The sequence below is a fragment of the Sesamum indicum genome, linkage group LG6 (genome assembly GCF_026168435.1).
Source record: "Sesamum indicum cultivar Baizhima isolate 11 linkage group LG6, ASM2616843v1, whole genome shotgun sequence".
In the NCBI taxonomy this organism is placed as follows: domain Eukaryota; kingdom Viridiplantae; phylum Streptophyta; class Magnoliopsida; order Lamiales; family Pedaliaceae; genus Sesamum; species Sesamum indicum.
The window spans coordinates 19,444,140-19,469,068 of NC_142662.1; the positions used below are offsets into that span (position 1 = coordinate 19,444,140).

Here is a 24,929-nt window from a genome sequence, read left to right on the forward strand (position 1 = left end):
CTACCAACGTGTGGGATGTTATTTTACTTTAATAATATGCGTTGTCTACTTTGATAGTAGGTGTTGATTAGATATAAACTTATAGTTATCTGATATTAATGATTTATATAAGATTGTTGTAGTTGTCGCTTGTTGTTAATTTGAATAATTGATATTGATGATTGTAATTAATTTATTCAATAAATAATAAGGGAAAAAATGCACCAATAATGTATTACTCTAGTGGTTAAAGTTGAGATCCAATAAAGTCATGGGTTCGAGTCCCACCAGATATTTCGGTGTCTATCTCGCTTAATGTGAGCTTATTGTAATGAGTGTTTATTTCATTTAATGCAAGTTTATTGTACTATGAGATTCATGATAGAATTGATGTTTTGTCACTTTATTTATATTAATGTAATATGTAATCACCGTTTCTATCGAAAAGAAAAAAAATACAATTTTAGCCATGTAGTTGACTGTTTTATGCGTAATTCTTTTCATTAATAATTACATAGTGACAAAACCAAATTATTGTTATTTAATATATATTTTTAATGATTATTTAAAACTTACGTCTTAATCTTTGTCACTAATATTATATTTTATTTTATTATAGTGATTAGTCATGACTTATAAGATCCTTATTTTGCGTATTATCCATAATTCCTTGATTTCTTCTACCCAAAGGATTAATACATTCTATTATTTAATGCAAATATAGGAAATTCAGTAAATTATCTCGATTATCCAAAAATATTTTATTCAAGAAACTTTTACACTTTTTTTTTTTTTTTAATGAAAAGCTGTCCAAAGAAAGCCAAAATTTTGGGACTTAAATAAAGTAATGACAAGTGATGGTGATATATTGGACTTAATGCTAAGAAGACCAAAATACTCCTCATAAAGGTAATATACCTACTAAGAGTTAAGATCAAGTTATTTGTATTTTTTATTGACGTGGAATCGCATTTGACCCGTCCCGACTCGAGGATCCGGAATTGAAGCCATTCAATGATTCTTGCATTTGGGAGTTTGGAATCACGCTATGTGGACCTGTACAAGTAAGAACATTTGGCTCTATAAATACCCACAACTATTTTGATCATACCCAGCATCTAATCTCTCCTTCTGATTTGACTTAAGGGTTGCACTGTTTTTACTTAAAACTATTCAATCAGTCAAACGATATACTTTATTTCTTGAGTTTTCAAATACTTGTGATTTGGACAACATTCAAAACGAAATCGATCCTTAACCCGAACCAATATATTTATTTCTCATTGATATTTAATCACGTCAGCATTCACTCTACGTGTAAGAAAGAAGACGTGCAGTAATGTTACTTATTAAGAGTGCTTTGTTGTGACAAGCTAGTTTGAGATGAGATGGGACAGGATTTCCTTAGATTTGCTGCCCCCTTGACATGAAATAAACATCATCATTACTACATTGCACATGAATCCGTTGCTTTTCTGGTGATGTTTTAAGCGGACACGACACTAGTGTTCTTTGTTTCGGTGAGGAGGAATATATGGTACTGCATGGGGAGGATCGCATTGAATTCTTGGCCATATTTTTGCAGTTATATTAATAATCATATGAAGTAGGTCTTTTTGTGTATGCATTCTCACGAAAGTCCGCTAAATATGTTTAATATTAATTTTAGTTGGATAATTATACTCATTTTTATAAATTGATTAAGTTTTAAAATTGATGAAATTTAATCTTTTGGTGACCGAAATTTAATTTTTTACCTAAAAATAACATAACATGCCAATTCAATATTTGTTGGGAGGATTTTTAATTAGTCCTACGTGATTTTAAAAAATGACATGTTAGATACAATCATATTATATGTATTAGTTTGCCATTGCCCCGGTGGTGCCAGGCCCTCCCTTTGCAGCGGCGGCGGTGACGGAGCGGTTATTTTTTAAAAAAATTTAATTTTTAGTTAATTTAATTAAAAAATATTATATTAAAATATTAATATAATAATATATTTTACATATACAATAATATTTTATTATTAATCAATATTTATATATTATTTTAGAATTTATTATTTATTATATAATATATAAATAATACACTACAAAAAAATACGGAATTTGTTTGGAACGGATTAGATGACCGTTTCAAACCTTGTTCCGTATTGTAACGGGCATTGGCACTCTTGAGGAATGGAATCAGGTTGCTGACATCAGGGTCTTATTATATTCCATCTTTTATTTTTGGAACAGTCGAACCGTTCCCAAAGTCGTTCCAATATTAGTGTTACAAGTTGTTCCTGCAGCCATTCCAAACGTAGAATGAAAATATTGTAACACGTTTTGAAACGGTTTGGTAGAAATTGGAACAACCCACGAATTGCACATCATTACCGTTCCAACATGAGCTCCAAAGTACGATGAAAAGTAGATCGTTGAAAAAATAATTCCAAAATGAGATATAATTTGAGACGATTTAAGTACTTAGAAAAACGTGTATTACAAAGGATGTTCCTAAATGTGGTATTTGTGGAAAATCGTATGTGCTCAACAACCCGTTCCACAGTGAGGTACAATTAGGAACGGCGTTAATGCATAGAAAGTATTGTATTATAATACCCATTCCAATAGCGGTATAACGACCAAATTTCAACAGCTAGATGGTCGTTCTTAATTGTGTTCCCGATGCTCATTACAAATTGTACGGTATTCTAATAAAGTTTCCAATAGGAACTGTATTGTACATATACTGGTCCAACAAAATCGTCTCAAAGTGTATGGTACTTAAGTGAAATTTTCAGTAGGAACAATTAGAATCTGTTCCAACCCTACAAAAAAAGGAGAAAAATTCAAACATTGGAACGGTTATTTCAATTTGACCATGCCAATAAGAGTTCGACAATACTTTCATTTGGCACCTCCAGCAAAAAAAAAATGGAAAATTCTAATATTGGAACGGTTATTTCAATTTTGACCATTCCAAGAAGAATTCCACAATAATTTTATTTGGTGCCTTCAAAAGAAAAAAAGTTGAAAAAATTAGAACTGGGAACGGTTATGTATTAAGACATTGTTCCTAATTATATTTTTTAAAAATCGTTCCTAACTCTAATCAACAATTGGTCCTAATGATAAATTACCGTGAATCATTTCAAATTTTAAAATAATCGTTTCAAAATATGTTAAAAATATATCTAGTATACATTTCGGTTACAATATCTCAACATTCTCAAGTCGGATTCCAAACTTAACTCATATAAGATTTTGTCTATTTGAATATATATAACAGTCTGATATAAAATCATATGACTTGACTGATGGTTGCACCATTTTGGATCTCGCTTATTACAAATCGGATACGATATCTCAATATCCGTGTGATAAAAATATCCAAAACTTTATTGAATGTAGTCTTTTGTCTTTTAATCATATGGTAAAATTTTAACGGGCTGATTAGGCGATGCAATATAATAATATAAAATTTTAGTTACATCTATGTAATACTAATAAATTTGAATATACAATTATACTTCATATAGTGAACATACAATAAATTTGGTTTCATATTTTCGCATTTTTCGAAACAAGATAAAACACACCCAAAGTTTATTTTTGTATTTTTACACCTTATCTGTGTATTTTTTTATTTTTCAACTTTCTATATATATAATATGTATATACACTTATATAAATAATATAAAAGAGACAAGATTTGATAAAAAATAGTAATTTTTGTCTCCAAAAAATACAACATTAAACATGTATTTATACATATACATATTTATATATAAAAATATATATACAAGATTTGCTCATTAACGTGTTCGATACGAATTTTTCTTAATTTTTATTTATTTTTTTGAAAAATAAATATTTATTTGGAACTTTAATAGCAATGGTTTTTAACAAATAGGAACGATTTTGTAATACAGATATTTATACAATATCGTTTTTGGGTAAAAATGATATCTTTTCATAGTTTAAGAATATATATGGGAACTGTTTAGTTAATAAATGACCATTCCAATAGGAGTTCCAAAAAGTTGCCACTCCAAACGAATCAAAACGTCGTTATTTTGCTAGTAAAATGGTGTTGTTTCATTAATATTGGAACCGTCGTGGGAACAATTTTATAATACTTGACCGTTTCAAAATTTTAATATATAAGTGACACTTAGTAAATTTTTTGCTCATTCTACAATCACTCTTCCCCTCTCTCTCTCTTTGGCGTCGGCCAACTTCCTGCCTCTCTCTGTCCGTTCCTTGCCTCCGCTTCCCTCCCTCACCTCCCACCATCCGTCCTCTCTCTCTCTCTCTCTCTCTCTCTCTCTCTCTCTCTCTCTTGGATATTGTAGATATTGTGGATATTCTGGCAATTTTTTTTAAAATTTTCTATGATTTTTTTTATTTTTCTAATTTTTTTTATTTTGAAAATGCATTTTATATTAACAATTTTTAGAAAATAATATATATTAGATTAGAGAGAAGGCAAAATTATCAAAAAATACACTTTTCAGACCCAAAATCTCAGTCAACGCGCGCGTACCATACACTCTTGCCTCAGGGAATTTTTTAAATTTTTTCATATCACAAGAGGTGTAATTAATACTTTATTTTTTTAAAAAATAAAATAAACATTCTCAATATCACAGGGGTCCTTGAAATTTTTCCATAATAATAATAATATAAACTCATATAATTGTACAAAAATTGTTATTAATTATATGTACTATTGATAAAACATCAGTCCTGACCCTAAACTAATTGTATTCGTGTATTTTCATATGTTCCAACAAAAATACCCTATTGTTCGACTCATCAAGAATGGTAAAAATTGTAATTTTGATCTCATAATTATAGAGACTGATAATTTATTTATGTTGGCAATTAACCAATCTCCCTAATTTTTTTTATTTAAAAGCAACTTTAAAATTATCATTAATTTTTTTATTGATATAATCTCCCGGCTAAAGCATCATAGAAAAATAATATTATGATTATTTATTAATGGACAGATCGTAACTAATTTATAAATTATTAATTAGTAATCTAGAAATGTGTATGGTTAGTTCAAGAAATAGTCAAATAACCCTTTTTCTCTTTTTTTATCATATTAATATATTTCCATAATTTAATATATATATATATATATATACATATATATAATAACCCTTTTCTTTTTTTCCTTATAAATCAAAAAGAGTACTATCATAACTAGACCCGCCAGTGTTGAATGACTACGTTACCTTTTTTCTTTTCACATTTGTGCATGTTTTGCTTTTTTCCCCATCATCAACAATCAGGACATTTAATTATCAATATCAAATAAATTTAAATATATTTTTAATTCCGTAATTTAAATAATTTAATACTTTTACCACTTAATTTTTTAAAATAATATTTTGATCCTACACTTTTAAATTTTTAGAGTTTTAGTTTTCGGTCGACTTCACCCTTTTCGCATATGTCTTTTATGTGATATTTTAAATTAATTTGGGGTTCACTCTACTCACCGGCGGAGGTGAACACTAATGAACAAAAAGACCTAAATTACTAAAAAGATACTTGACCAAAAATACTATCCTAAAAAGTTAAATAACGAAAGCGTCAAATGACCTAAATTACAAGACTAAAAAAAGTACATTTAATCCTATCAAAAACATATAACTAACAACAACAGCAATTACAACAGATCAACAACTAATATTAAAGTAGATCAATCAATACTCACATAGTAATGAAACTATAGTTATAAAATTTCAATTTTACCAACTGAATTAGATCTCATGCACTAACGTCGGTCTAAATTACTGAAACAAGTTTCTCTATGATATTTTTGGCCTAGCTTATAGCTACTTTTATTTATAGGTGATTGCAATAATGTGCCCCTCCACATGACTCTGTTGCTTTTACTTTTCGTAGGTTTTTTTGTTTTTTCTCTCAAAATTTTGACCCCTTTTTTGGGTTAATGTTTCACAAAAAATGGCTTCGTATCATCCCCAATCTTCCTTTAATTCCTAATATATAATACAATCAAGTGTGTTTTTTGCTTTTGGGGGGAGGGGGCTACCCTATGTGATGCTGGACTGCAAAATAAAGCTAATATTATGAATTATTGCATGTATTATTATTATTATATTACAAAAGTTTACTTATTTTTTTAAGCGTTAAATACGTTATGAATCAATATTATTATAAATTGAGTAATACGTTGGTTTGGTCAATCATCAATTAAATTATAATAAATCTATATAATAAGAGAAATATTTGTACTTCTGGTGAGACCCGAACTTTTTATATTTAACGGCAAACATCGATATTTTGTAAGAGAAGAGACAAAGGCCCAATTTTTATTTTTATTTTTGTAAGAATCTAGATATAGTTTCATGGGCCTAAATTTGAAATTTGGGCACTTGCTGTTCTTTAATATTCTATTATTATTAGTATAATAGAGTAAGCCACAGGAAACTTAACCATAAAATAAAGAAAACTAATATAATTTAAAGATTTATGGGGATAAAATATTAATTTAGTAAATAGGGTTAAGTAATGAAACGAGGCTTTGTTGGGGATTTGGGTCGTAACAAAGTGACATTAGAACAGTAAATTTAAATAAATATATTTACTATCTTCGAATGTCACAAACATTTCTTAAATTTTAAAACGTACCAAAAAAGTCTGTCTTACTTAACCACATCAATAATTCCATTAGATTATGGTGATGTGGCGCGATATGATTTTAATTAAGTGGCACATCAAATTTGTACCCTTTTTAAGAAGGAAAAAAACAAAAATCAGCCCAAACACGGTCTTGTTTTTGTCAGATGTAGGACTGACCTAAAGAGAGGCCCATGGGATACAAAATTGGGCATTGATTGGACCATTTTGAGTGTGAGAGTAAGCTCATCCAGCAGCACGGCTGCACTAACAAATACTAACAAAAGCAATTCTGGGCTTTTCTTTTTTTTTCTAAAAAAGTTCAAATCGTGTTATATTACATTTAATATATAATAAAAAAAATTAGATTGTATTTGGATTGATGATTTTAAAATTTTAAATCTCTAATAATGAATTTTTGGAATTTATTTGGATAATTATATTTTCAAAGGATTTTAAGTTATTCGATTCTAATTTCGAACTATATTTTATTGAATATTAAAGAATTTTTTATTTTTTTATATACGGTCAATTGAAGATATTTTTTCAAATTCCTCTATCAAATTCAAATCCTTCAGCAGGGATGATAAAAAAAAATTAAATTGTTTGAATCGAACGATTTTTATGGTTTATCTTTAGACGCAATTTTATACTTACAATAAAACCATATAGCATTTATTGGTTTCATTTTGATATAAAACTAAAAAAGATCACCAAAAATCGAACCTAATTCGTTAAATATATAATTAATTTATTAATTATATATAATAATAATTTGATAAATTTAAAAGAATTTCATATTCAAATTATAAAATTTCAAAGTTGATACATTAATAAAAATAAAAGAAATTGGAAATGTAGAAATAGTAATGAAATCAATAAATAAGTAGCATAATAATAATGAGAATTACAGAAATGAAAAAAAAGCAATCACAGCGATTATTGATTCATACATACGTATACATAGACAGGATGAAATTGAAGGCAGAAAACAAGAACAACAAACCCCAAGAATTCATTCAAGCAGAATCCCTCTGATCAGTTCTCCACTTCCTCCTCCTCCTCTTCATCATACTCTTCTTCATTATCAGCATTGGCGTCCTGATACTGCTGATACTCCGAAACCAGATCATTCATGTTGCTTTCCGCCTCTGTGAACTCCATCTCATCCATTCCTTCCCCTGTATACCAATGCAAGAAAGCTTTCCTCCTGAACATCACTGTGAACTGCTCTGAAACTCGCCGGAACATCTCCTGTATCGACGTCGAGTTCCCCACGAAAGTCGACGACATCGACAGCCCTGTTGGGGGAATATCACAAACACTTGACTTCACGTTGTTGGGGATCCACTCCACGAAGTAGGATGAGTTCTTGTTTTGCACGTTGATCATTTGTTCGTCCACCTCTTTCGTGCTCATCTTGCCCCGGAACATGGCGGATGCGGTTAGGTAGCGCCCGTGGCGGGGGTCCGCGGCGCACATCATGTTCTTGGCGTCCCACATTTGTTGGGTGAGTTCAGGGATCGTGAGGGCGCGGTATTGTTGGGAGCCGCGCGAGGTTAGTGGCGCGAACCCCACCATGAAGAAGTGGAGGCGTGGGAATGGGATGAGGTTCACGGCGAGTTTGCGGAGGTCGGAGTTGAGTTGGCCCGGGAAACGGAGGCAGCATGTAACTCCGCTCATTGTTGTTGATATCAGGTGGTTCAGATCTCCAACTGCAAACATAAATTAGACAACCAAGGGAGGTTCGTTAAAATTCATTTGTAATTTACATACCTAGTATCTCCCTGTTGCTTAGTATGAAATGCATTGTGCAAAATTTAGCTAACTGTTTGTTGTAATGCCTCAAAGAAACAACAACTACAGTATATGACCTCTAGTATGGTTGCCTGCCAGGGTTGTGTAAACACACCTAAAGTTTTTGTTAACGCGTCAAAGAAACTAAAATTTGCATTGTGGATAGATGTACTTAGAACTGAGTCTTGATGACTTACAGCTTGGATTTGTGAGCTTGAGTGTGCGGAAGCAAATGTCATAGAGAGCTTCATTATCGAGGACCATACACTCATCTGCATTTTCAACAAGTTGGTGGACTGAGAGGGTAGCATTGTAGGGTTCAACAACAGTGTCAGAGACCTTAGGTGAAGGGAAGACGGAAAATGTCATCATCATCCTGTCAGGATACTCTTCTCTGATCTTGGAGATCAGCAGGGTTCCCATTCCTGAACCCGTGCCTCCTCCGAGTGAATGGCATATCTGAAAACCTGTCACCACAAAACAATAGTTTCATATAATCTTCCACCATAATCAAGCCAAGCCCCATTGCAAAACAAGAGATTCATGTGGTCTTGGATCAAATTAGCTAAGCGCCATTACTGGTTTCCAAGCTATGTCTAACAGACGAAGTTTTATGGTCACTTTTTATTGATTTTTGTTGACATCTATAGCTGAAAAACAGTGTGGTTCGGAGGAGTATACCTTGCAGGCAGTCACAGTTCTCTGCTTCTTTGCGAACAACATCAAGCACAGAATCAATCAGTTCAGCTCCTTCGGTGTAGTGCCCCTTGGCCCAATTGTTTCCAGCACCATTCTGTCCGAAAACAAAGTTATCAGGCCTAAATATCTTGCCATACGGTCCAGTCCGTAGGCTGTCCATCGTCCCCGGCTCAAGGTCCATCAACACGGCTCGAGGGACATACCTCCCTCCACTAGCCTCATTGTAGTAAACATTAACCCTCTCGAGCTGAACCCTCGAGGTGCCAACATAATTCCCGAGAGCATCGATTCCATGCTCATCACAAACCACCTCCCAGAACTTGCCTCCAATCTGGTTCCCACATTGCCCTGCTTGAATATGAAGGATTTCTCTCATTTTCTTTCCCTTGTCTGCTTTTCCTCTACCAACCAAGGGTTTTGTTGGCTCAAACCAAATAGGTTACAAGAACTTGGAATAGGAAAATGGATAGAACACGGGGGGCTATGAAGGAAAATTGGGTTTTGTAGTGAAGATGAGGGTGGAATAGTAAATATGATTGGGACTTTGATATTTTTCTATATCTCAGGATAAGAATAATTGCTTAGTTACATATAATAATTTCATGTGGGCTTGTTTTCGGCCACCATGTCAAAGCTCAACAGGAGCTCTGAGCTGGATTGGAAAGGAGACAAGACAACTAATTCCTTGATATCTCATGTGGGCTGCATATACATTCCAAAACTACTTACTCATCCTTGGCCTTTTCCCATCTTCCTAATGGTAAAACCCTACTCATGTATCCCACCATTTTCATGATATATGTTAGTGAAATTAAGTCTCACCATCTCTTTTTGGTTTATTTTTGGTATATGTTTAAGAATTGTATCCTTACCATAAAACTTTACATCTTATGGTAATTGTTTGAATTATGAAATGCCTACTTTGGAAGCAATATGATATTCAAAACTGCAAGAAGATTTTAGGACATTTTGATCGATACAGAATGGAATATATGTATCAAAATGAAGCGCTAGTTCACCCTATGCGACTAGTGAAACGTGACGATCAACTATCATGGTAGATTGTGTCATTCATTTCTGAGGGCGACGATGTGATATTTTTCTCTATTTTTAATGTTTCTTGATAATAAAGAATGAGTTTAAACATAATAATCGTCGGTTGCCAACTTGGGGGTGAGGGGTTAGATAGGTGAAGCTTCAATTATTGAAGCCTTGAGTGTTTTTCTGTCGATTGAGATGTCTTTTCTCATTATAGATTCTCACTCTCTCAATTTCCAGCTTCCAAGTTGTAACAAAAGGAAGAGTTGGTTCATGATATGGAATCCAATGTCCTTGTCATTCTTTTTATACAGCTTTCACCCCACTATAAGTTCATTGTTATTGATAGGCAAACTTGATCTATTTTGCTAAGCATAGTGGGGAATAGCTCAAGAGGTGTTTGCAGAAATTTATACTTCTCCAAATGATGCTTAATTTTAGAAAAAAATTGAGAAGTGATTAAGATGTAAAAATTGAGAGTATTTGGAAGTAATAATAGTAAATAGAAAAAATTGATAGAAAAGTGTTTGGTAAAAAGGTGGGGTAATTTACCAGCTTATTTGTAAAATTACTTAACTATTATGAAGTGGATAGGTTTTAACCATTATGGGAAGGAGTAGTTCTAAAATATATAAAAATAAAGATAAATTACATTTTGTCATCCGAACTATGCCAGTTTTTATATTTCGCTATTGAATTTTTTTTTTTTTTGTATCAACTTATCATCGCAACTTTGCGAAATTTGCATGATCCTCTTTTTGTTGATTTTTCTGCTGGAAAAACATCACATGTTGTGCATATATAAAAAATATCACATCACATAATCATTAAACATTACGCATGCATTGCATGTAATGTTTTTTCGATAAAAAAATTTGGTTGAAAAACAGTTATAAATGATAAAATGTAAAATTTTGTAAAGTTAAGATGATGAGTTGACACAAAAAAAGTTTAGATGTCAAAGTGTAAAAGGAGTCAAAATTCAGATGAAAAAATGTAATTATGAAAATGTCATAGATAAGTTCAACTTATTTATAAAAATTGCAATAAGCATCTTCTCACCAGCTTACAACTTTTAGCTTATTTAACTTAAATGAAGTAGAAATTGTATCTCCAAATTCAAAAGCAGGTATTTTCAATACTTGCAAACACCTCTAAGTCAAGGTTGTTCTTGTGCTATTTAAACTGAAAATGAAGAAAACATAGGATATAAATCATTCAACTTAGAGACCCTTTTTGTAAATTATGAATATTTACGAGTACTACAGAGGTGAAGATGATGGCATGTATGAGCGACTTTGTTGACTAAGGGGGACAACTGCAAACCGGGTATCCTGTCCAAATATCTCCCAATCAGCTTCGCGGGACCAAAATATATAATATTACATATAGGAAAGAACAAGACATGACAGGATATATTTTATGCTGATATTTTCCTGTAATAAAACTATATATGTCCAAGATATGGTTCTACAGCTTGCAGCAGCACTCACCAACTCCCAATTTGATTACAAATAATTGCACGAAAATATAAATATATTATAAAATAAAATTATCGAAATCATAATGTATGACTTAAAGGTCAGAAATGACTTAAATAGATACCCATTTCCAGTGCAATCAGTCCCCCTCGTATCAAATCTTTAACAGGCATGCGTGCCCTAAAAATAAAGAATATTCCACAAGAAAAATAAATATGTTTGAACTGGTTTGACATTCTTTGCATGAAGTACATGGTTGAAGTTGTATCTGTCTTCTTCACGAAGCTGTAATGTAGGATTCATCGTACATGAACATGGGATCGAAGATAATCAAAAGCAATCCGTGGAGGTGCAGTACGATAAAATAACTTAAGTTTTCACCAAGTATGCAAAAATGTCCCAAGAACTATCATATTTTGTTCTTGAAAACCGTCAAATTGCACAGAAGGTAATGGTCGATGAGGACGGAGTTTCATTGTTGAGTAAAATAGGGGTGAAGCGCCAATGCCAATAATGGTGGTGGGAAGTTGTACATATCTTTGAGTATAACATGGTAGGGCAGCAGGGGAAGAATGGGAGCACATGGCACAATACCACATCCACATGGACTCAGGATAGCTGGATCCTGAGGGTGACAAAGTCATGGGTTGTCTGGATACTATGTTTTCTTGAGCATTTATAGTTTACAGCAGCAAGAATCCAACAACTTGCATCTTGTTTATGAGCATTTTCTTGTTCAGCTATGGAGTATCGCTAACGTTGTTAACTCTTTTCACTGTCGATAACGTTATGAAAAAGTTCAAAACTGGTTGTTCTACAGAATGCAGCTTGGTACCAGGGAGGTACGTCAAATTTTGTCAGGTTTAATTATCTGAGAAAGATTGGCCAAAAATCTAGCAGTTACTGCAGATATTAAGGTTTGATAAACAAGAACCAAAAATTAGGCTTGCAGTTTTGCGCAAGATTTCTCAGATCACCTTAAGGATTGATTCAGAGGAGCAAAACGAACATAAGAATTGGCTGGACATGAAGAAGGATTGTCGAACGAGCTTCTCAGTAGAGCAGCTCCTCAAAAACAGGATCGATGTTTTGTCCCCACTTCCCATGGTACAATGCAAGGAGCTTTTCGGCTGGTGTTACACCTGCCAGGACAAATATGCACAAGAAATATCAAATACAATTGGTTCCAAGGAGGCACTAAAGAACATAGGACAGAAGGTAAAAACATACAAGAAGGCAAATGGACCAAGAAACCAAATATCTATATCGGGGCGTGCTAGACAAGGAAACTTTTCTTGATGTCCATGTTAGGAATAAGCAGTAACAGATTTCGCACATGTCGCGTTATTTCAACTCAGCAAATACCAAGAGATGGGAGTGAAGGAGGTTAACTCCAAAAATCCTGGAAAAATGAAAAAAGAATGACTTCATTCCTTACCTGTATTAACTACTTCCATCACTTCATTTAGAAATCCGGTTTCCTTAAAGCCTCTTCTTTCCAGGCCATCCTATGAGAAAGAATCGTGCACATGAATGAGCAGGTAGGAAGAAAGATCAATAGTCGACACATAAAGCTATTACTATTAAGTGCACCAAAAAAAATGATTAAGTCACCTTTGCAAACTTTACGACCTCTTGGGCAACATGCTTCAGCAGTCCATCACGAAATGGCGTCTTCAGGCCACTCTTTGGCACCTATTACACAGTTTTGGATTAAAAAGGGAGTTTCATGGCTGTATAACTTCCAACTGCAGAAATGATATTGCACGGCCAGACAAGATACTATCTCTTTAAAAGAGGACTCAGCCAAAAGTCAAAACTCCAAATCACCAAACACCAAGGTCATCAAACATGTAAAAGGTGATAATAGTTTACTCTCTCATGTACAAAGCTATAGTAAGATTTAGATTGTTGATGACAGACCGTAGCACAGACGAAAATCCATGCTGTCTGAACTGCGTTTAACGAGTAAAACCGTGCAATAATGTAATGTACATGTTGGCAGAAGACAGAATGAATTTTACTCTAAGAAATTCTCTGTAGCAGGTGCTGTGAACACTTGAATCTTGTTTGCTAAATAGGATGCATGCACTCCGCAGACATGCGCGCACAGAAGAAAATCTCAAATTCTCTGAACCCCACATGAATGCATTGTACATTATATAACTATGAAATCATTCGACGTGCAATTCTGCCAGTGATGATGTTAAGATCTATAAAAGTGTATGGCTTAGCAACTTCAACCATCAGAAAGCAGACAACAATGGTGACCAATAACCCAACATGCACAGAAATATAAGAGGAAAGGAGCAGTTTCAGATGCAGCAGAAACAGCAACATAGAATGGATAAAATTCTGCCGCTGCAGAAGACCATCAAGATCTCTCTCTTTCACTTGCGGAAAAGTTCACTTTTACACTAAACAAATTCCAAGCAACCACATAGATATGATTTCACTGTACTTGAATGTTTATCGCATTGAAAATGATTAAAATCAGAGTCAGAGTCAGCCAGTTAAACATGTTACCTTATTCCTTAGCATCTGTCTTTCTCCTTGTGTCCAATCAGCTGTCATGTCCAGAACATTTTGTAGAGATACCTCATCATACAAGAGACCCACCTGAGAGGGATAATAGTATTAGACCTTCATATTTCAACCAAAAATTATGATCATGTGCAAAACCATAACTAAGCAGGAATGCTGAATCAGAACAGGTTTTATGTCAAAAACATGCATTTTACAAGTGACTCTTCGGGTGTTTCCTCCTGTCCCACTCTTTACTACCAGCAACAACTACTCCCTTCAACTGCTAAGGAGATCAAGAATTCTCACATTACAGGAACTAAAAGTACAATTATTACTGAATGCTCATCATTAATTCTTCAGCAAGAACATGCAAATCACTACCCATACCCAATTTATATTTTCTATTGTCCTAAGTTGATAAAATCCCAGTCATGTAAACCAGGTAAGATACTATGCAAATTTAGAGAAAATACCCAGAAAGCAGGAAGTGCGCACAGCCTCCTCCAAGGTCCTCCATCAGCACCCCTCATCTCCAAGTATCTTTTCAGTCTTACCTGAAATTGATAATGCCCAAAATCAGGAAAACCATCAAGGTAACTGGCATAAATTTTCAAGCAATTAGACACAATATAAACCTCTGGAAATATTGTTGTTAAATGATTCTCCCAGTCATTAAGAGTGGGATATTCACCCGGAAGACATGGAAGTTTCCCAGCCATAAAATCCTGCAGCGAATTCAAATAAGAATTAGTCACATGATAATATAGCAGAATTACATAATGGAGAAATTCAAAGAGCAAGCATGGATAAGAACCCGGAAGGACATCCCAGCACAATCAATATACTTTTTATTCCGATAGACAAAGTACATTGGAACATCAAGAGCATAATCTACATACTGTTCAAACCTGTGCCAACAAGAAAAGAAACAGGCTTAAGCATGAAGTAGGCTGTTAATTCCTTAGTTCTCATGATTGTAAGATTTGCCATCCGCCTAATCAAAGAGTCAGAGATACAAGGAAATTTACCCAAAAGAGTCATCAAAGACAAATGGAAGCATCCCAGCACGGTCATTGTCAGTGTCTGTCCAAATTTGGCTGTGGCAGAAAACAGAATGATAACGTAAAATCAATGCCTCAATTAATGATATACAATTTCAGACCAATATTCAGGACAAGGATGAAACGTTCAAGAGGCTCCATCATGGAAGATATTACTACCTTCTCATGCTGAGAAAACCATTTGGTTTCCCTTCAGTGAAAGGTGAATTTGCAAACAGCGCTGTAGCTATCTGTTCTGAGAAACAAGTGAGATTCCATATAATCAAATAAGTTCCTGAACAATACGTGATCAACTTACAGGCTGTAAGGCAAGACCAGCCCGGAACTTCCTTATCATATCAGTTTCAGAATGAAAATCCAGATTCACCTGTATCACACAATGTGGACAACTGCTCATAGAAAAACCATTATAGTATATCACCTTGGAAGAGGAAATTTGGAGGATACAAATAAAGCATGACAATGACCAAAGGAATATCAATGAAACAGAAAATCCACAAAATGAAAGTTAAAAAATTCCTCACCTGGACAGTACATGTTCGAAACATCATATCAAGTCCAAGTGTACCAACTTTGGGCATGTAATTTCTCATAATCTCATATCTTCCCTGAGCCAAATTATATTGTTAGAATGTAGAGTGAGCTGATCAGATCATATATAATTGCTAGACTTCAGTTGATCAGATCATTTTAATTGCTAGATACGGACAAATTAAAATGCACACAAAGTAACTCATATTAACTGAAGGAAATGGATTTTGCATGCTTAAATAAAATATCATGAATATTGAAATTTTTTTAACATCAATGATTAGAATAGAGCTAATAAGAAATAACTGCTCATCAATTTTGGAAACACTAATGATCAAGATGTAAAGAAACTAAGGAAAATGATCAGTGACAACAAGAAGAAGTTGCTCTTCATGACTGCACGATGTTTATTTTCTGCATATGTGCATCTCACTCTGTCGAAATCTATGACTCTATTTCACAAGTTATTTTGGCTTTAAAAGAATCCACTAAAAATCTGTTTCCTAAATATTTTCATCCGTTCTGAGCCAAAGGAAAGAATTGCATAGAAAGATAAACATCTCAAATGTATCAGACTCACTTAATACCAACTTATGCACACGCATATCATAGCAACACAAGCCCGTTAGTTCCTGAGGTGCAGATGTACAGTTGGTAGCTTGAAGTTTCTAAGAACATGCACAACTTTGGAGTTGGCGAACACCCCTAGTCTGCTGTCTAGAGTTGTACCACAAACAAAATTGTCAATCTTGTCCACTTCAAATTTTTTTGATCCAATCCCCAATGAGGTCTTGACCAAAAGCTAACTCTGAGGCCAACACCAAGACTCAAAAATTAAGAGGTCTAGGATTCGAACCTTACCTATGTTTTTGTGTTTATCTAAATCAACAGTGATTTCTCTCTTTATGTGGTATTCTTGTATGATTTGATATAAAGCCATAGATAATGATTGGTCTTCGATATCCCATTGCAATAAATGATGTATTTGATTGTTTTGCCTCCCTAAAAGAAAATGACCTGTTCAATTGAACTTTCTGCTCTTCTTTCCTTAATGATGTCAAGAAAGGAAAATCCACAACAAATTAAGAACATTAACTCCTATATAGAGATTTTTAAGCTGCGTATGGAGTAATTGACCCAACCCACTCATAAAGATTCAGAAGCACCCATATTTATTGCACATGATTATAGTTGAATTTCTTTCAGCTTGTTCTTTTTAAAGATATATCCCAGCTAGCTAACAGTATCTTAAAATGTACATAACACAAAATATTCCATTAGATCACAACAAAATTTGCTGCCTCACTTGACACCCAACGAAAGAATTTATATAGACATTACCTTAGGCATTACTGGTATGACTTCACGTCTCCATTTGGGCTGAAAGCCAATCCCTAAAAATCCAATTCCCATCTCCTCTGCAACTGCTTTGACCTGAGAAATTTGTAACAATTGTTACACTAAACCAAATTGGAGTCTGATTTGGCCGGTCAAGGTGAGTTGTGTACAACAGAACTGAAATTTACATAAAACACACACACAGAGTGAACATATTCCCAGTATTGCACCTGGCAAATCAAAGAACCACTTTTCATTGGATTACTAGAAGACAAATGAGATAAGCAAAGAAATGCAGTGGAAGGAAGAGGAACAAAAAAGTCACTACAGCCACAATAACAAGTCATAGCTGTTAAAGAAGGTCCGTAGACATGGTTTTACACTTCTATTGGAATTTTTCACACTTAAAACACGTACTAAACTGTGATAGCCAAAGATAGCATAGCCTGAATTCATGATGTGGAAGCGCTCCATGCCAATGATCTTACACTCTAGTTCATTATCACATTCCACAGAACAAATTTACCATATTATATAACTCTTCAACAAAATGATGCAATTCAGAAGAACTCACAGATGATGCACCGTAATTCCTCCATGCATTTTCAGGAAAAACACTTGCATATTATTGTATTTTCCAAAATCTAGCTTAGAACCTCTTGATAAGTGAAAAGCAATTTTAGGAAGGACAAACCCAGAATACTAGATTGCTCATGCTACATATAGACCCAGGTCTACCAACCTGGTAAAGATGAGAATTGACTTCAGCACAAGTTTGATGCAGAGTTTCAAGAGGAGCACCACTAAGCTCAAATTGACCACCAGGCTCCAATGATATACTTTGTTTTCCCTACCAATAAACAATAAAGTTTTGGTAGAAACTACATTGAGAGAAACAGAGTATTGCAATGTAAATGCACGTCTTAATGGCAAGCATATGAGAAATGGGAAAGATGCTGCTCATACTGAGTAAATTCTTAACATGGAAAAGAAGGGTTTAGTAACATGTTTTTTAGATGGAACAGGGGGAAATGATATGTTACTGCAGCAACTGCGTGTTCCTGTATATACCACTGTGCTGCTGCATAGCATAAACAAAAATGGGAATTCGACCACACATCACATTAGAAACTGGAGAAAGAAAAGGACACACCTGTTGAAGTCCTATTATGTTTTCACCTTCCATTATTTTATCCCAATCAAATCTCTCAGATAAACCATTGAGAAGCTCTTCTATCTGTTCATATTTCATGGGTTTCAGTGTTCCAATTTCAAACCCAAATTTTTCGTGTTCAGTTCCTATCCTGTATGTTACAATGACATTGGTTGTGTTAGATGTCAATCCGCGGCTGACATATGCACCATCCAACACATAAACATGCCACAATTAAATTCAAAAACTATAGCTTCGAGAGAAAGAAATAACACAGAACTGCAGGTTGAGATTGCTGACAAGGAAACAAATGCCAGTTCATATACTTTGGAAGGCCTAGAATCATGATAGTGATAAATAAATCATAAGACGATCCTAGGTTTTCATGACAAATGGAACAAGATATGAACACCTTCGACTAACCAATATCACCAAAAAAACAAAAGCAGAGCATGACCTCCAAGACTAACATGAAAAGTGATCTCGGTTATGGGACTATGACTTTGACCCTTTCCTAACACCTAATAAACAATTATTCTAAAATAAGCCATATAGCTCAGCAGTTTCATAATTCATCTTCTGAAAGCAAATGAAACACAAACATATTGGAAACTAGTCCCACCAAACTGCTTGTTTTATCACCAAAAATTACCATTAAACTTTGGGCAAATAATAGCAGTAACAGCTTTAAAGAACACATTGAAACATGAGGATCTCTTTGCAACAAGAATGTGATTAAAATCTAATTACCAACAAGAGCTAGAAGTTCAACCTCCATTTTTCCTTAGGCTTGCAACCAGACGCAAGGTAACCTACAAGTTCTTCTTTTGTAAGTGGCTCTGATGCAATAACAGCATCTTCAGTAGGAGGACTCGCAGCAACAGTTACACAATGCCCTCGCCTCTGTCCAACTTCACTGCCATCTAAACTCCAGCCTTTTGTCGCCTTCAGGGAACTCCATGAAGCAGGATGGAAACCAAAGATGATTCCCTTAGCTTTAGCTGCCTCCATTTTATCAGCAAAGCTATTAACTCCATTATATCTTGATTTACACTGTGTAGTCTCAGAATGAATGCAGTGTGATGAACCAGAATGGGACATCAATGCCATGCCTCAAAGCTGAAAAATAAGCAAACTATATTTATGGAACCCCCTTTCTAACAGAAAAATTTGTTGGTTCAGCATCATTTAGTAAAAAGACACGGAATACAACATGGTATGCAACAAATTTCCAAAATGACATGTGGTTCAAGACACCTTTGTTTCAACTGAGAAGTGCGCAAGTTAAACATATTTACGAGCTCGTAATCGGAGTTAAAGATGCAGTGTAGTATTGCAACTCCATTTTTGACTGATCACACAGTAAAATAAAGTTTCAGGTTGAGAAGCAGCACATAATTGTCAACATCCATGGTTGATACTGCAGAGCTGACTTAATCAAGGATCACACCACATGATGTCTTATGCATCATGCAGTCAGAAATGGGCCGACAGTTACTTGGAGAAGATGCGAACCTTAATAAACCGAAAACGTTCACAAATTTATCCGCAGTTGAGCTTCAGAAAACACACACACAGAGTTACATTTCAAGCTAGTAAAAATCATGCAAAATGAACCTTCACACTCTTGGACATCAACGGACTTAATTTACACTTTTTTTTCCGACACCCCCCGTGAGCAAAGAACAATTCAAATGACTAAATTCAAACATCGAAACACCACAGAGAAACATGCGCTCTTTCATCAGTGCTGAACTCATGAAATGCATTTAAACGCAATTCGAATTCGGTAGACGAAACAAACTAGCCAATTAAAGGAAACCCACACCAATAATCAACAACCTCACATCAAAACCAAAAGAAACTCAACCAATATACCTCAATCTTGAAAAAAAAAACAAAGCACTACTGATTAACAGAACAAAAAAATACCTGTGTGTAACACAGAGTGCGTGCTTCTGTGGGCATCCAATTGAGGATGATGTGAAAATAGCGTATTAATTATGAGAATTCATACATAGAAATAGAAGCAGAGAGCATAGAGCATTAGCATTATGTAGTGAGCTGAGTAGAGAGGACCGGAAAAGAATGGTGGAGAGGGGGCACGGGGAACTGAACTGTGCGGCACCATCCACTCTCTTTGCTGTGGTCCCTCCCACTTGGCGTCACACACGTCACCTCATCATAAAGATTCCTAAAACGACTTCTTCATCCACTACCACACTCAACGAAATATATATGCTTATATTTATTTTTATATTTTATCATCAAATTTTATTTTTATATCAATTTATCATCTTAATTTTAAAAATTTGTGCTATATTATATATGACCGTTTTTCGATTGATTCTTCTGCTCTTAAATACCACATATGCACTATATGGTATATTATTCTGATAGCAAAATCAACCAAAAATTAGTCATATATGACGAAGTGCAATTTTATAAAGTTGAAATTATAAATTAACAAAAAAAAATGGCAAAATATATTTAGCTTTGTATTATTATTTCACTTCTTCGTATTTAATTTGTAGTTTTCTAGTTTTTAATATTTAAATTATTTTTTTCGTTTTTATAAGAAGGAATTGTTTTCATACTCATATGAAACTATTATGTTTAAAAGGTTAATTACACTTAGACTTCACCCCAAAAACATCATTTGAAATTATACTTAGCATCACCCTCTAATAATTCTTTATTTATAAATATACTCCTTCTATTAGAATTTAACCAAAAAAAACTAATCTCAACCAAAAATATATATGTAATTTTAATACTTATAACAGGATAAATATAATATATATATATATAATTATAATAAAATATTACTAACAAATTATTACCTTTGAATAAAAAGTAGTCGTTGATTAATGAAAACTAATAAGTTAATAATTTATATAGAATGCTAATTAGAATTTTTATGTGTTTCTTTTCTTGGGGCCAATCTTTTCGTTCTAACAAAAGAGATACAGTTATAAATAGAAACTTTGGAAGATAGTGTAAGTATAATTTTAAAATATATTTCTAAGAAAATATAATTTTATATTTTTAAAAGAAATTTAAAATTAATTCTATTTTTAACGAATTATAAGTCTCCAAAAGTTTATAGAATCAAATGCTCAAAATAGAATTTCAAAATTTTTGTTAGTAGCATTTCGTGAGTCGATTCTTGAATAATTTAATGAATTAAGTCTTTATTGCAGAAAGAATGATGATTATGTCTGTTATAAATTTGACAAAATTATATGAATTTAACTATCATACTAAAATATTTTATTTTATTATTTTAGACCGTATTTAACAACCTTTGCATTTAAATATTGACTCGATTATTGGGGTAGCATATAATTTAATTTTTATAACCCAAATAAATAAAACTCAAACTTCAGAGACTATTAATAGCATCTTTTCTTAAAATAAAGGTAAAATACACCTTACTCCTTATACTTTGACTTACGTAACATTTACTCTCTGTATTTTTTAAATTTATTACTCAATCCCCTGGATTAACGGTCAATGCAAAACGTTGAACTCCACCAAAATATGAGTATTTATTGATGACTTCCAATAAATCTGTAATAAGTTATATGATTTTTTATTTAATTTTTTTATTATTGTCAGCAAATTTCATGAACCATACTAACATATTGATCTATTTGTTGTACGAAAACAAATAGCAAGAGTACTAAATATAATTTCTCAAACCATAAATGATCTGCATGTGATCACACCAAACCTTAAGAGAGCACAATTAATTATCCTTATATTCTTTGATTGTCAATTGTATTGTATCCGTACTATTCTTTGACTAATATTATGATGTCAGTGAACATCTACTTCCAGAGAATGGTAAGAATGCAACGATTGTAATGGCTAATGCAAAACAAGATGATCTAGTAATGGAAAAACATGTTTGTATACTACGGCTTTCAGTTCCATTTAAGCCTTCTTGCAGATAAATACTAACAGAAACCATGGAAACACCAAGAATGAAGAAGACCAAGAGTTTGGAGTTTAGTGCATGCAAGAAACACTCCCAGGTACTTACTTCTGAGAATCATATCAACTTACGAATTCAATAAGAAGGTTGAGATTTTGGACATATACAGGAAGTCTAAAGACGTATTATTTGTACATATAATACATACAACACAGAGTACATGGCAATCCAATGTAGATTACCTTCTGCAGTTCCTTTTTCTTCGACTATTTTCTCCTGCAAATTCAACCCTTGTATTTCTGTCTCCTATTTCTTTATACACGTGATCAACAGTAGGCTTTCATGGCCAAGAATTAGATTAAGGATAAAGCGCTGTACATTTGGTAAAATATCACCAGAAATCATCATAAACGCCAACTGATGAGGATGGGTGCCGGTCGTCTTCTGCCTCAACCTCCATCTCCAGCTCTGGTTCATTGGATCCAAACTCAGCTGATTCAATGTCGGCCAGGTTCTTGAGATCAACCACTGAGAGCTCGTCAAGGTGTCTCACCACCAGATCGGCTGCTCCAAGCTCGTAAACAGGGTGTTTGCTAGCAACGGCAACACATTTCATCCTTGCATCATGTGCAGCTTCAACCGTTTGATTTGAGTTGCCAAAAACTATACACCTCTCTGGTATGAATTGCAGAAGTTGTGCTGCATATACAAACATCTCAGGATCGGGCTTCCCTCTATGGACATCCTCCGCCGCCACAATGACGTCAAATACTCCTTCGATCCCAATGGCTCCAATTGCTCTCTCGAGTGATTTTCTTGGTCGGGTGGACACCAAAGCCATTGGGACCTTGTGATGCATCAGGACGTTCACGAACTCTTGGGAACCACAACGGAATCTATAAATCCCACCTTGTAAAGCTTGGTAAATCTCCTCCTTCCTAGATGCCATTCTCTTAAGTTCACCTGGATCTCTTGACCAGCAGAGAACTTCTGCAATCGCTTGCTCATTCTTCATACCTTCTACCCTCCGAAGCATGAAGGCTGGTGGTGGTGATTTTCCCTCTTCCTCAGAAAGAACCAACCAAGCTTGCTTCTCAAGATCCGGATTATCTTCAACCAGCACTCCTTCCCACTCAAATATAGCACCTAACCACCCACAACCCATCCTTTCTTGCCGAAGCAATGGATTTCTAAGTGCAGGATTATCCGCCTTATTCTCTGGCGGCCATAATCCAGGTCTACGATCCACACCGGTGTCAATCCCATACCGAAAGTCTCTAGGTATTCGCTCTTCCTCACGATAAGAATACGCCTCTCTGGTTAATTCCATGGCTTGAGCCCTAATCATAGACATCCGTGGCTGCTCAACCCCCAATATCCACAAAGAGGCAGAGCTAGAAACTCTCCTACCAATAAACTTGGTCATAGGTAGGCGGCCAGGATCCACCTTCCGGTTACTTGAAACATCCTTGAAACAGTAACTCCCACATATCGGCCGGTGCCCCAAAAGGGATGTTGCCGCAATTGAATCGACCATATTTCAATCGATAAACACAAGAACAACAACGGCCTAACTCCAAATTTTGGCTTCACAGCTCAATTTGGTTGCCTTTCCACTACAAAAGGGCAATCCTTAGGAAGTAATTTCTCTTATAGTTCCTCTATTATGGAAATCCTTTCAAAGTAATTGGATAATTGAACATAGAATCCACCAGAAATACACAAAAGATAAACACTAAACTTCTACTGCCCCTCTGTTTACCACTTAAATCACTATTTACACTGAAAGAACCTTATTTTCAGTGTGTGACGCACAAGTTATTCTTACAGGAAAGTAAGTGTTAAAAAACACAGCCCTCAACGTCAAGATTCCAACTTTACTCAAAACCCATCAAATTAAATAGCCAATTCCAGGATTTTAAGCAACACCCACCCAGCCAACACAGTATATTACCACATTAAACAATGAAAACACCCGTAAACAATCCAACCCCACAACCAGAAAGATCAACAAAAGGAGAAATCCTTTTATATATTCCGAAACCCAAATGATTTCAGCTGCAAAAGGCAATACAACTACAAAAATAAACAGAAAATATCACGTCTGCTTATGCGTTTGACCTATATTTACAGAGACAAAACAAAGGAAGGAATGAAGAGTAACCTCAAACCTGGGAAGGGGGGAACAAGAGCTTTGATGACGGAATGTAGAGAGAGAGAGAGAAGGAATGAGATTTTTATTGTTATGGAATTGAAGACATGGCTTTTGTTCTTCGAATTTGTGTGGTTTATAAGCATTCGCGGGGGCAAATTACAATTGGGGGAAGGCTTTCTGGGAAGTGGGAACCCGTGTGCCGGCCCGCTATGCGGTTTTGGTTTGACCCGAATGCTAAACTGTTTGTATATGGATTATTTGGAATTCCATAATTCTAGGCATTGTTTGGATTTATGTTTTTACATTTTTTGAAATAAGATAAAACTACACTCAATGTTGGTTTTTGTGTTTTTACACTTTATATGTGTATTTTTTTTATTTTTTAACTTTCTATATATAATATATATATACATTTATATATATAATATAAAACATACATGATTTGACAATAAACAGTAATTTTTGTCTTCAAAAAATACAACATTAAACATAAAATATTTATATATATAAAAATTATAAAAAATATATAATTTGACAATAAACAGTGATTTTTGTCTCCCAAATCCCAGCATCAAACCTACACC

At 34.2% G+C, this 24,929-nt stretch overlaps 3 protein-coding genes across 6 annotated transcripts; all 3 read right to left on the reverse strand.

The window, feature by feature from the left end:
- Positions 1 to 7,496: 7,496 nt before the first annotated feature.
- LOC105164095 (tubulin beta-7 chain) lies at positions 7,497 to 9,673 on the reverse strand. Its single transcript, XM_011082659.3, has 3 exons — positions 9,105 to 9,673; positions 8,621 to 8,890; positions 7,497 to 8,341 (listed from the first exon to the last, which is right to left on the reverse strand). Exons 1-3 carry the CDS (start codon positions 9,496 to 9,498, stop codon positions 7,665 to 7,667), a joined length of 1,341 nt encoding a protein of 446 aa, XP_011080961.1. The 5' UTR covers positions 9,499 to 9,673; the 3' UTR covers positions 7,497 to 7,664.
- Positions 9,674 to 12,484: 2,811 nt separating this feature from the next.
- On the reverse strand, positions 12,485 to 20,432 carry LOC105164094 (glutamate--cysteine ligase, chloroplastic). The gene is made up of 16 exons (XM_011082658.3): positions 20,183 to 20,432; positions 19,023 to 19,369; positions 18,251 to 18,401; positions 17,840 to 17,947; positions 17,101 to 17,193; positions 15,753 to 15,836; positions 15,527 to 15,595; positions 15,388 to 15,458; positions 15,196 to 15,264; positions 14,982 to 15,075; positions 14,803 to 14,892; positions 14,641 to 14,721; positions 14,168 to 14,260; positions 13,256 to 13,336; positions 13,080 to 13,149; positions 12,485 to 12,783 (listed from the first exon to the last, which is right to left on the reverse strand). The coding sequence occupies exons 2-16, from the start codon at positions 19,358 to 19,360 to the stop codon at positions 12,695 to 12,697; spliced, it is 1,581 nt and encodes a 526-aa protein (XP_011080960.1). The 5' UTR covers positions 19,361 to 19,369; positions 20,183 to 20,432; the 3' UTR covers positions 12,485 to 12,694.
- A 1,866-nt stretch (positions 20,433 to 22,298) lies between these two features.
- Positions 22,299 to 24,503, reverse strand: LOC105164093 (5-amino-6-(5-phospho-D-ribitylamino)uracil phosphatase, chloroplastic). Of its 4 annotated transcripts, none has more exons than XM_011082655.3 (2): positions 24,362 to 24,503; positions 22,299 to 23,806 (listed from the first exon to the last, which is right to left on the reverse strand). In XM_011082655.3, exon 2 carries the CDS (start codon positions 23,725 to 23,727, stop codon positions 22,582 to 22,584), a length of 1,146 nt encoding a protein of 381 aa, XP_011080957.1. In that variant the 5' UTR covers positions 23,728 to 23,806; positions 24,362 to 24,503; the 3' UTR covers positions 22,299 to 22,581. The 4 variants fall into 4 exon arrangements, with proteins under 4 accessions (XP_011080957.1, XP_088737144.1, XP_088737145.1 ...); XM_088881018.1 differs by having other exon boundaries at positions 22,299 to 24,248; positions 24,355 to 24,483; XM_088881019.1 differs by having other exon boundaries at positions 22,299 to 24,248; positions 24,362 to 24,481.
- Between the last annotated feature and the right edge of the window lie 426 nt (positions 24,504 to 24,929).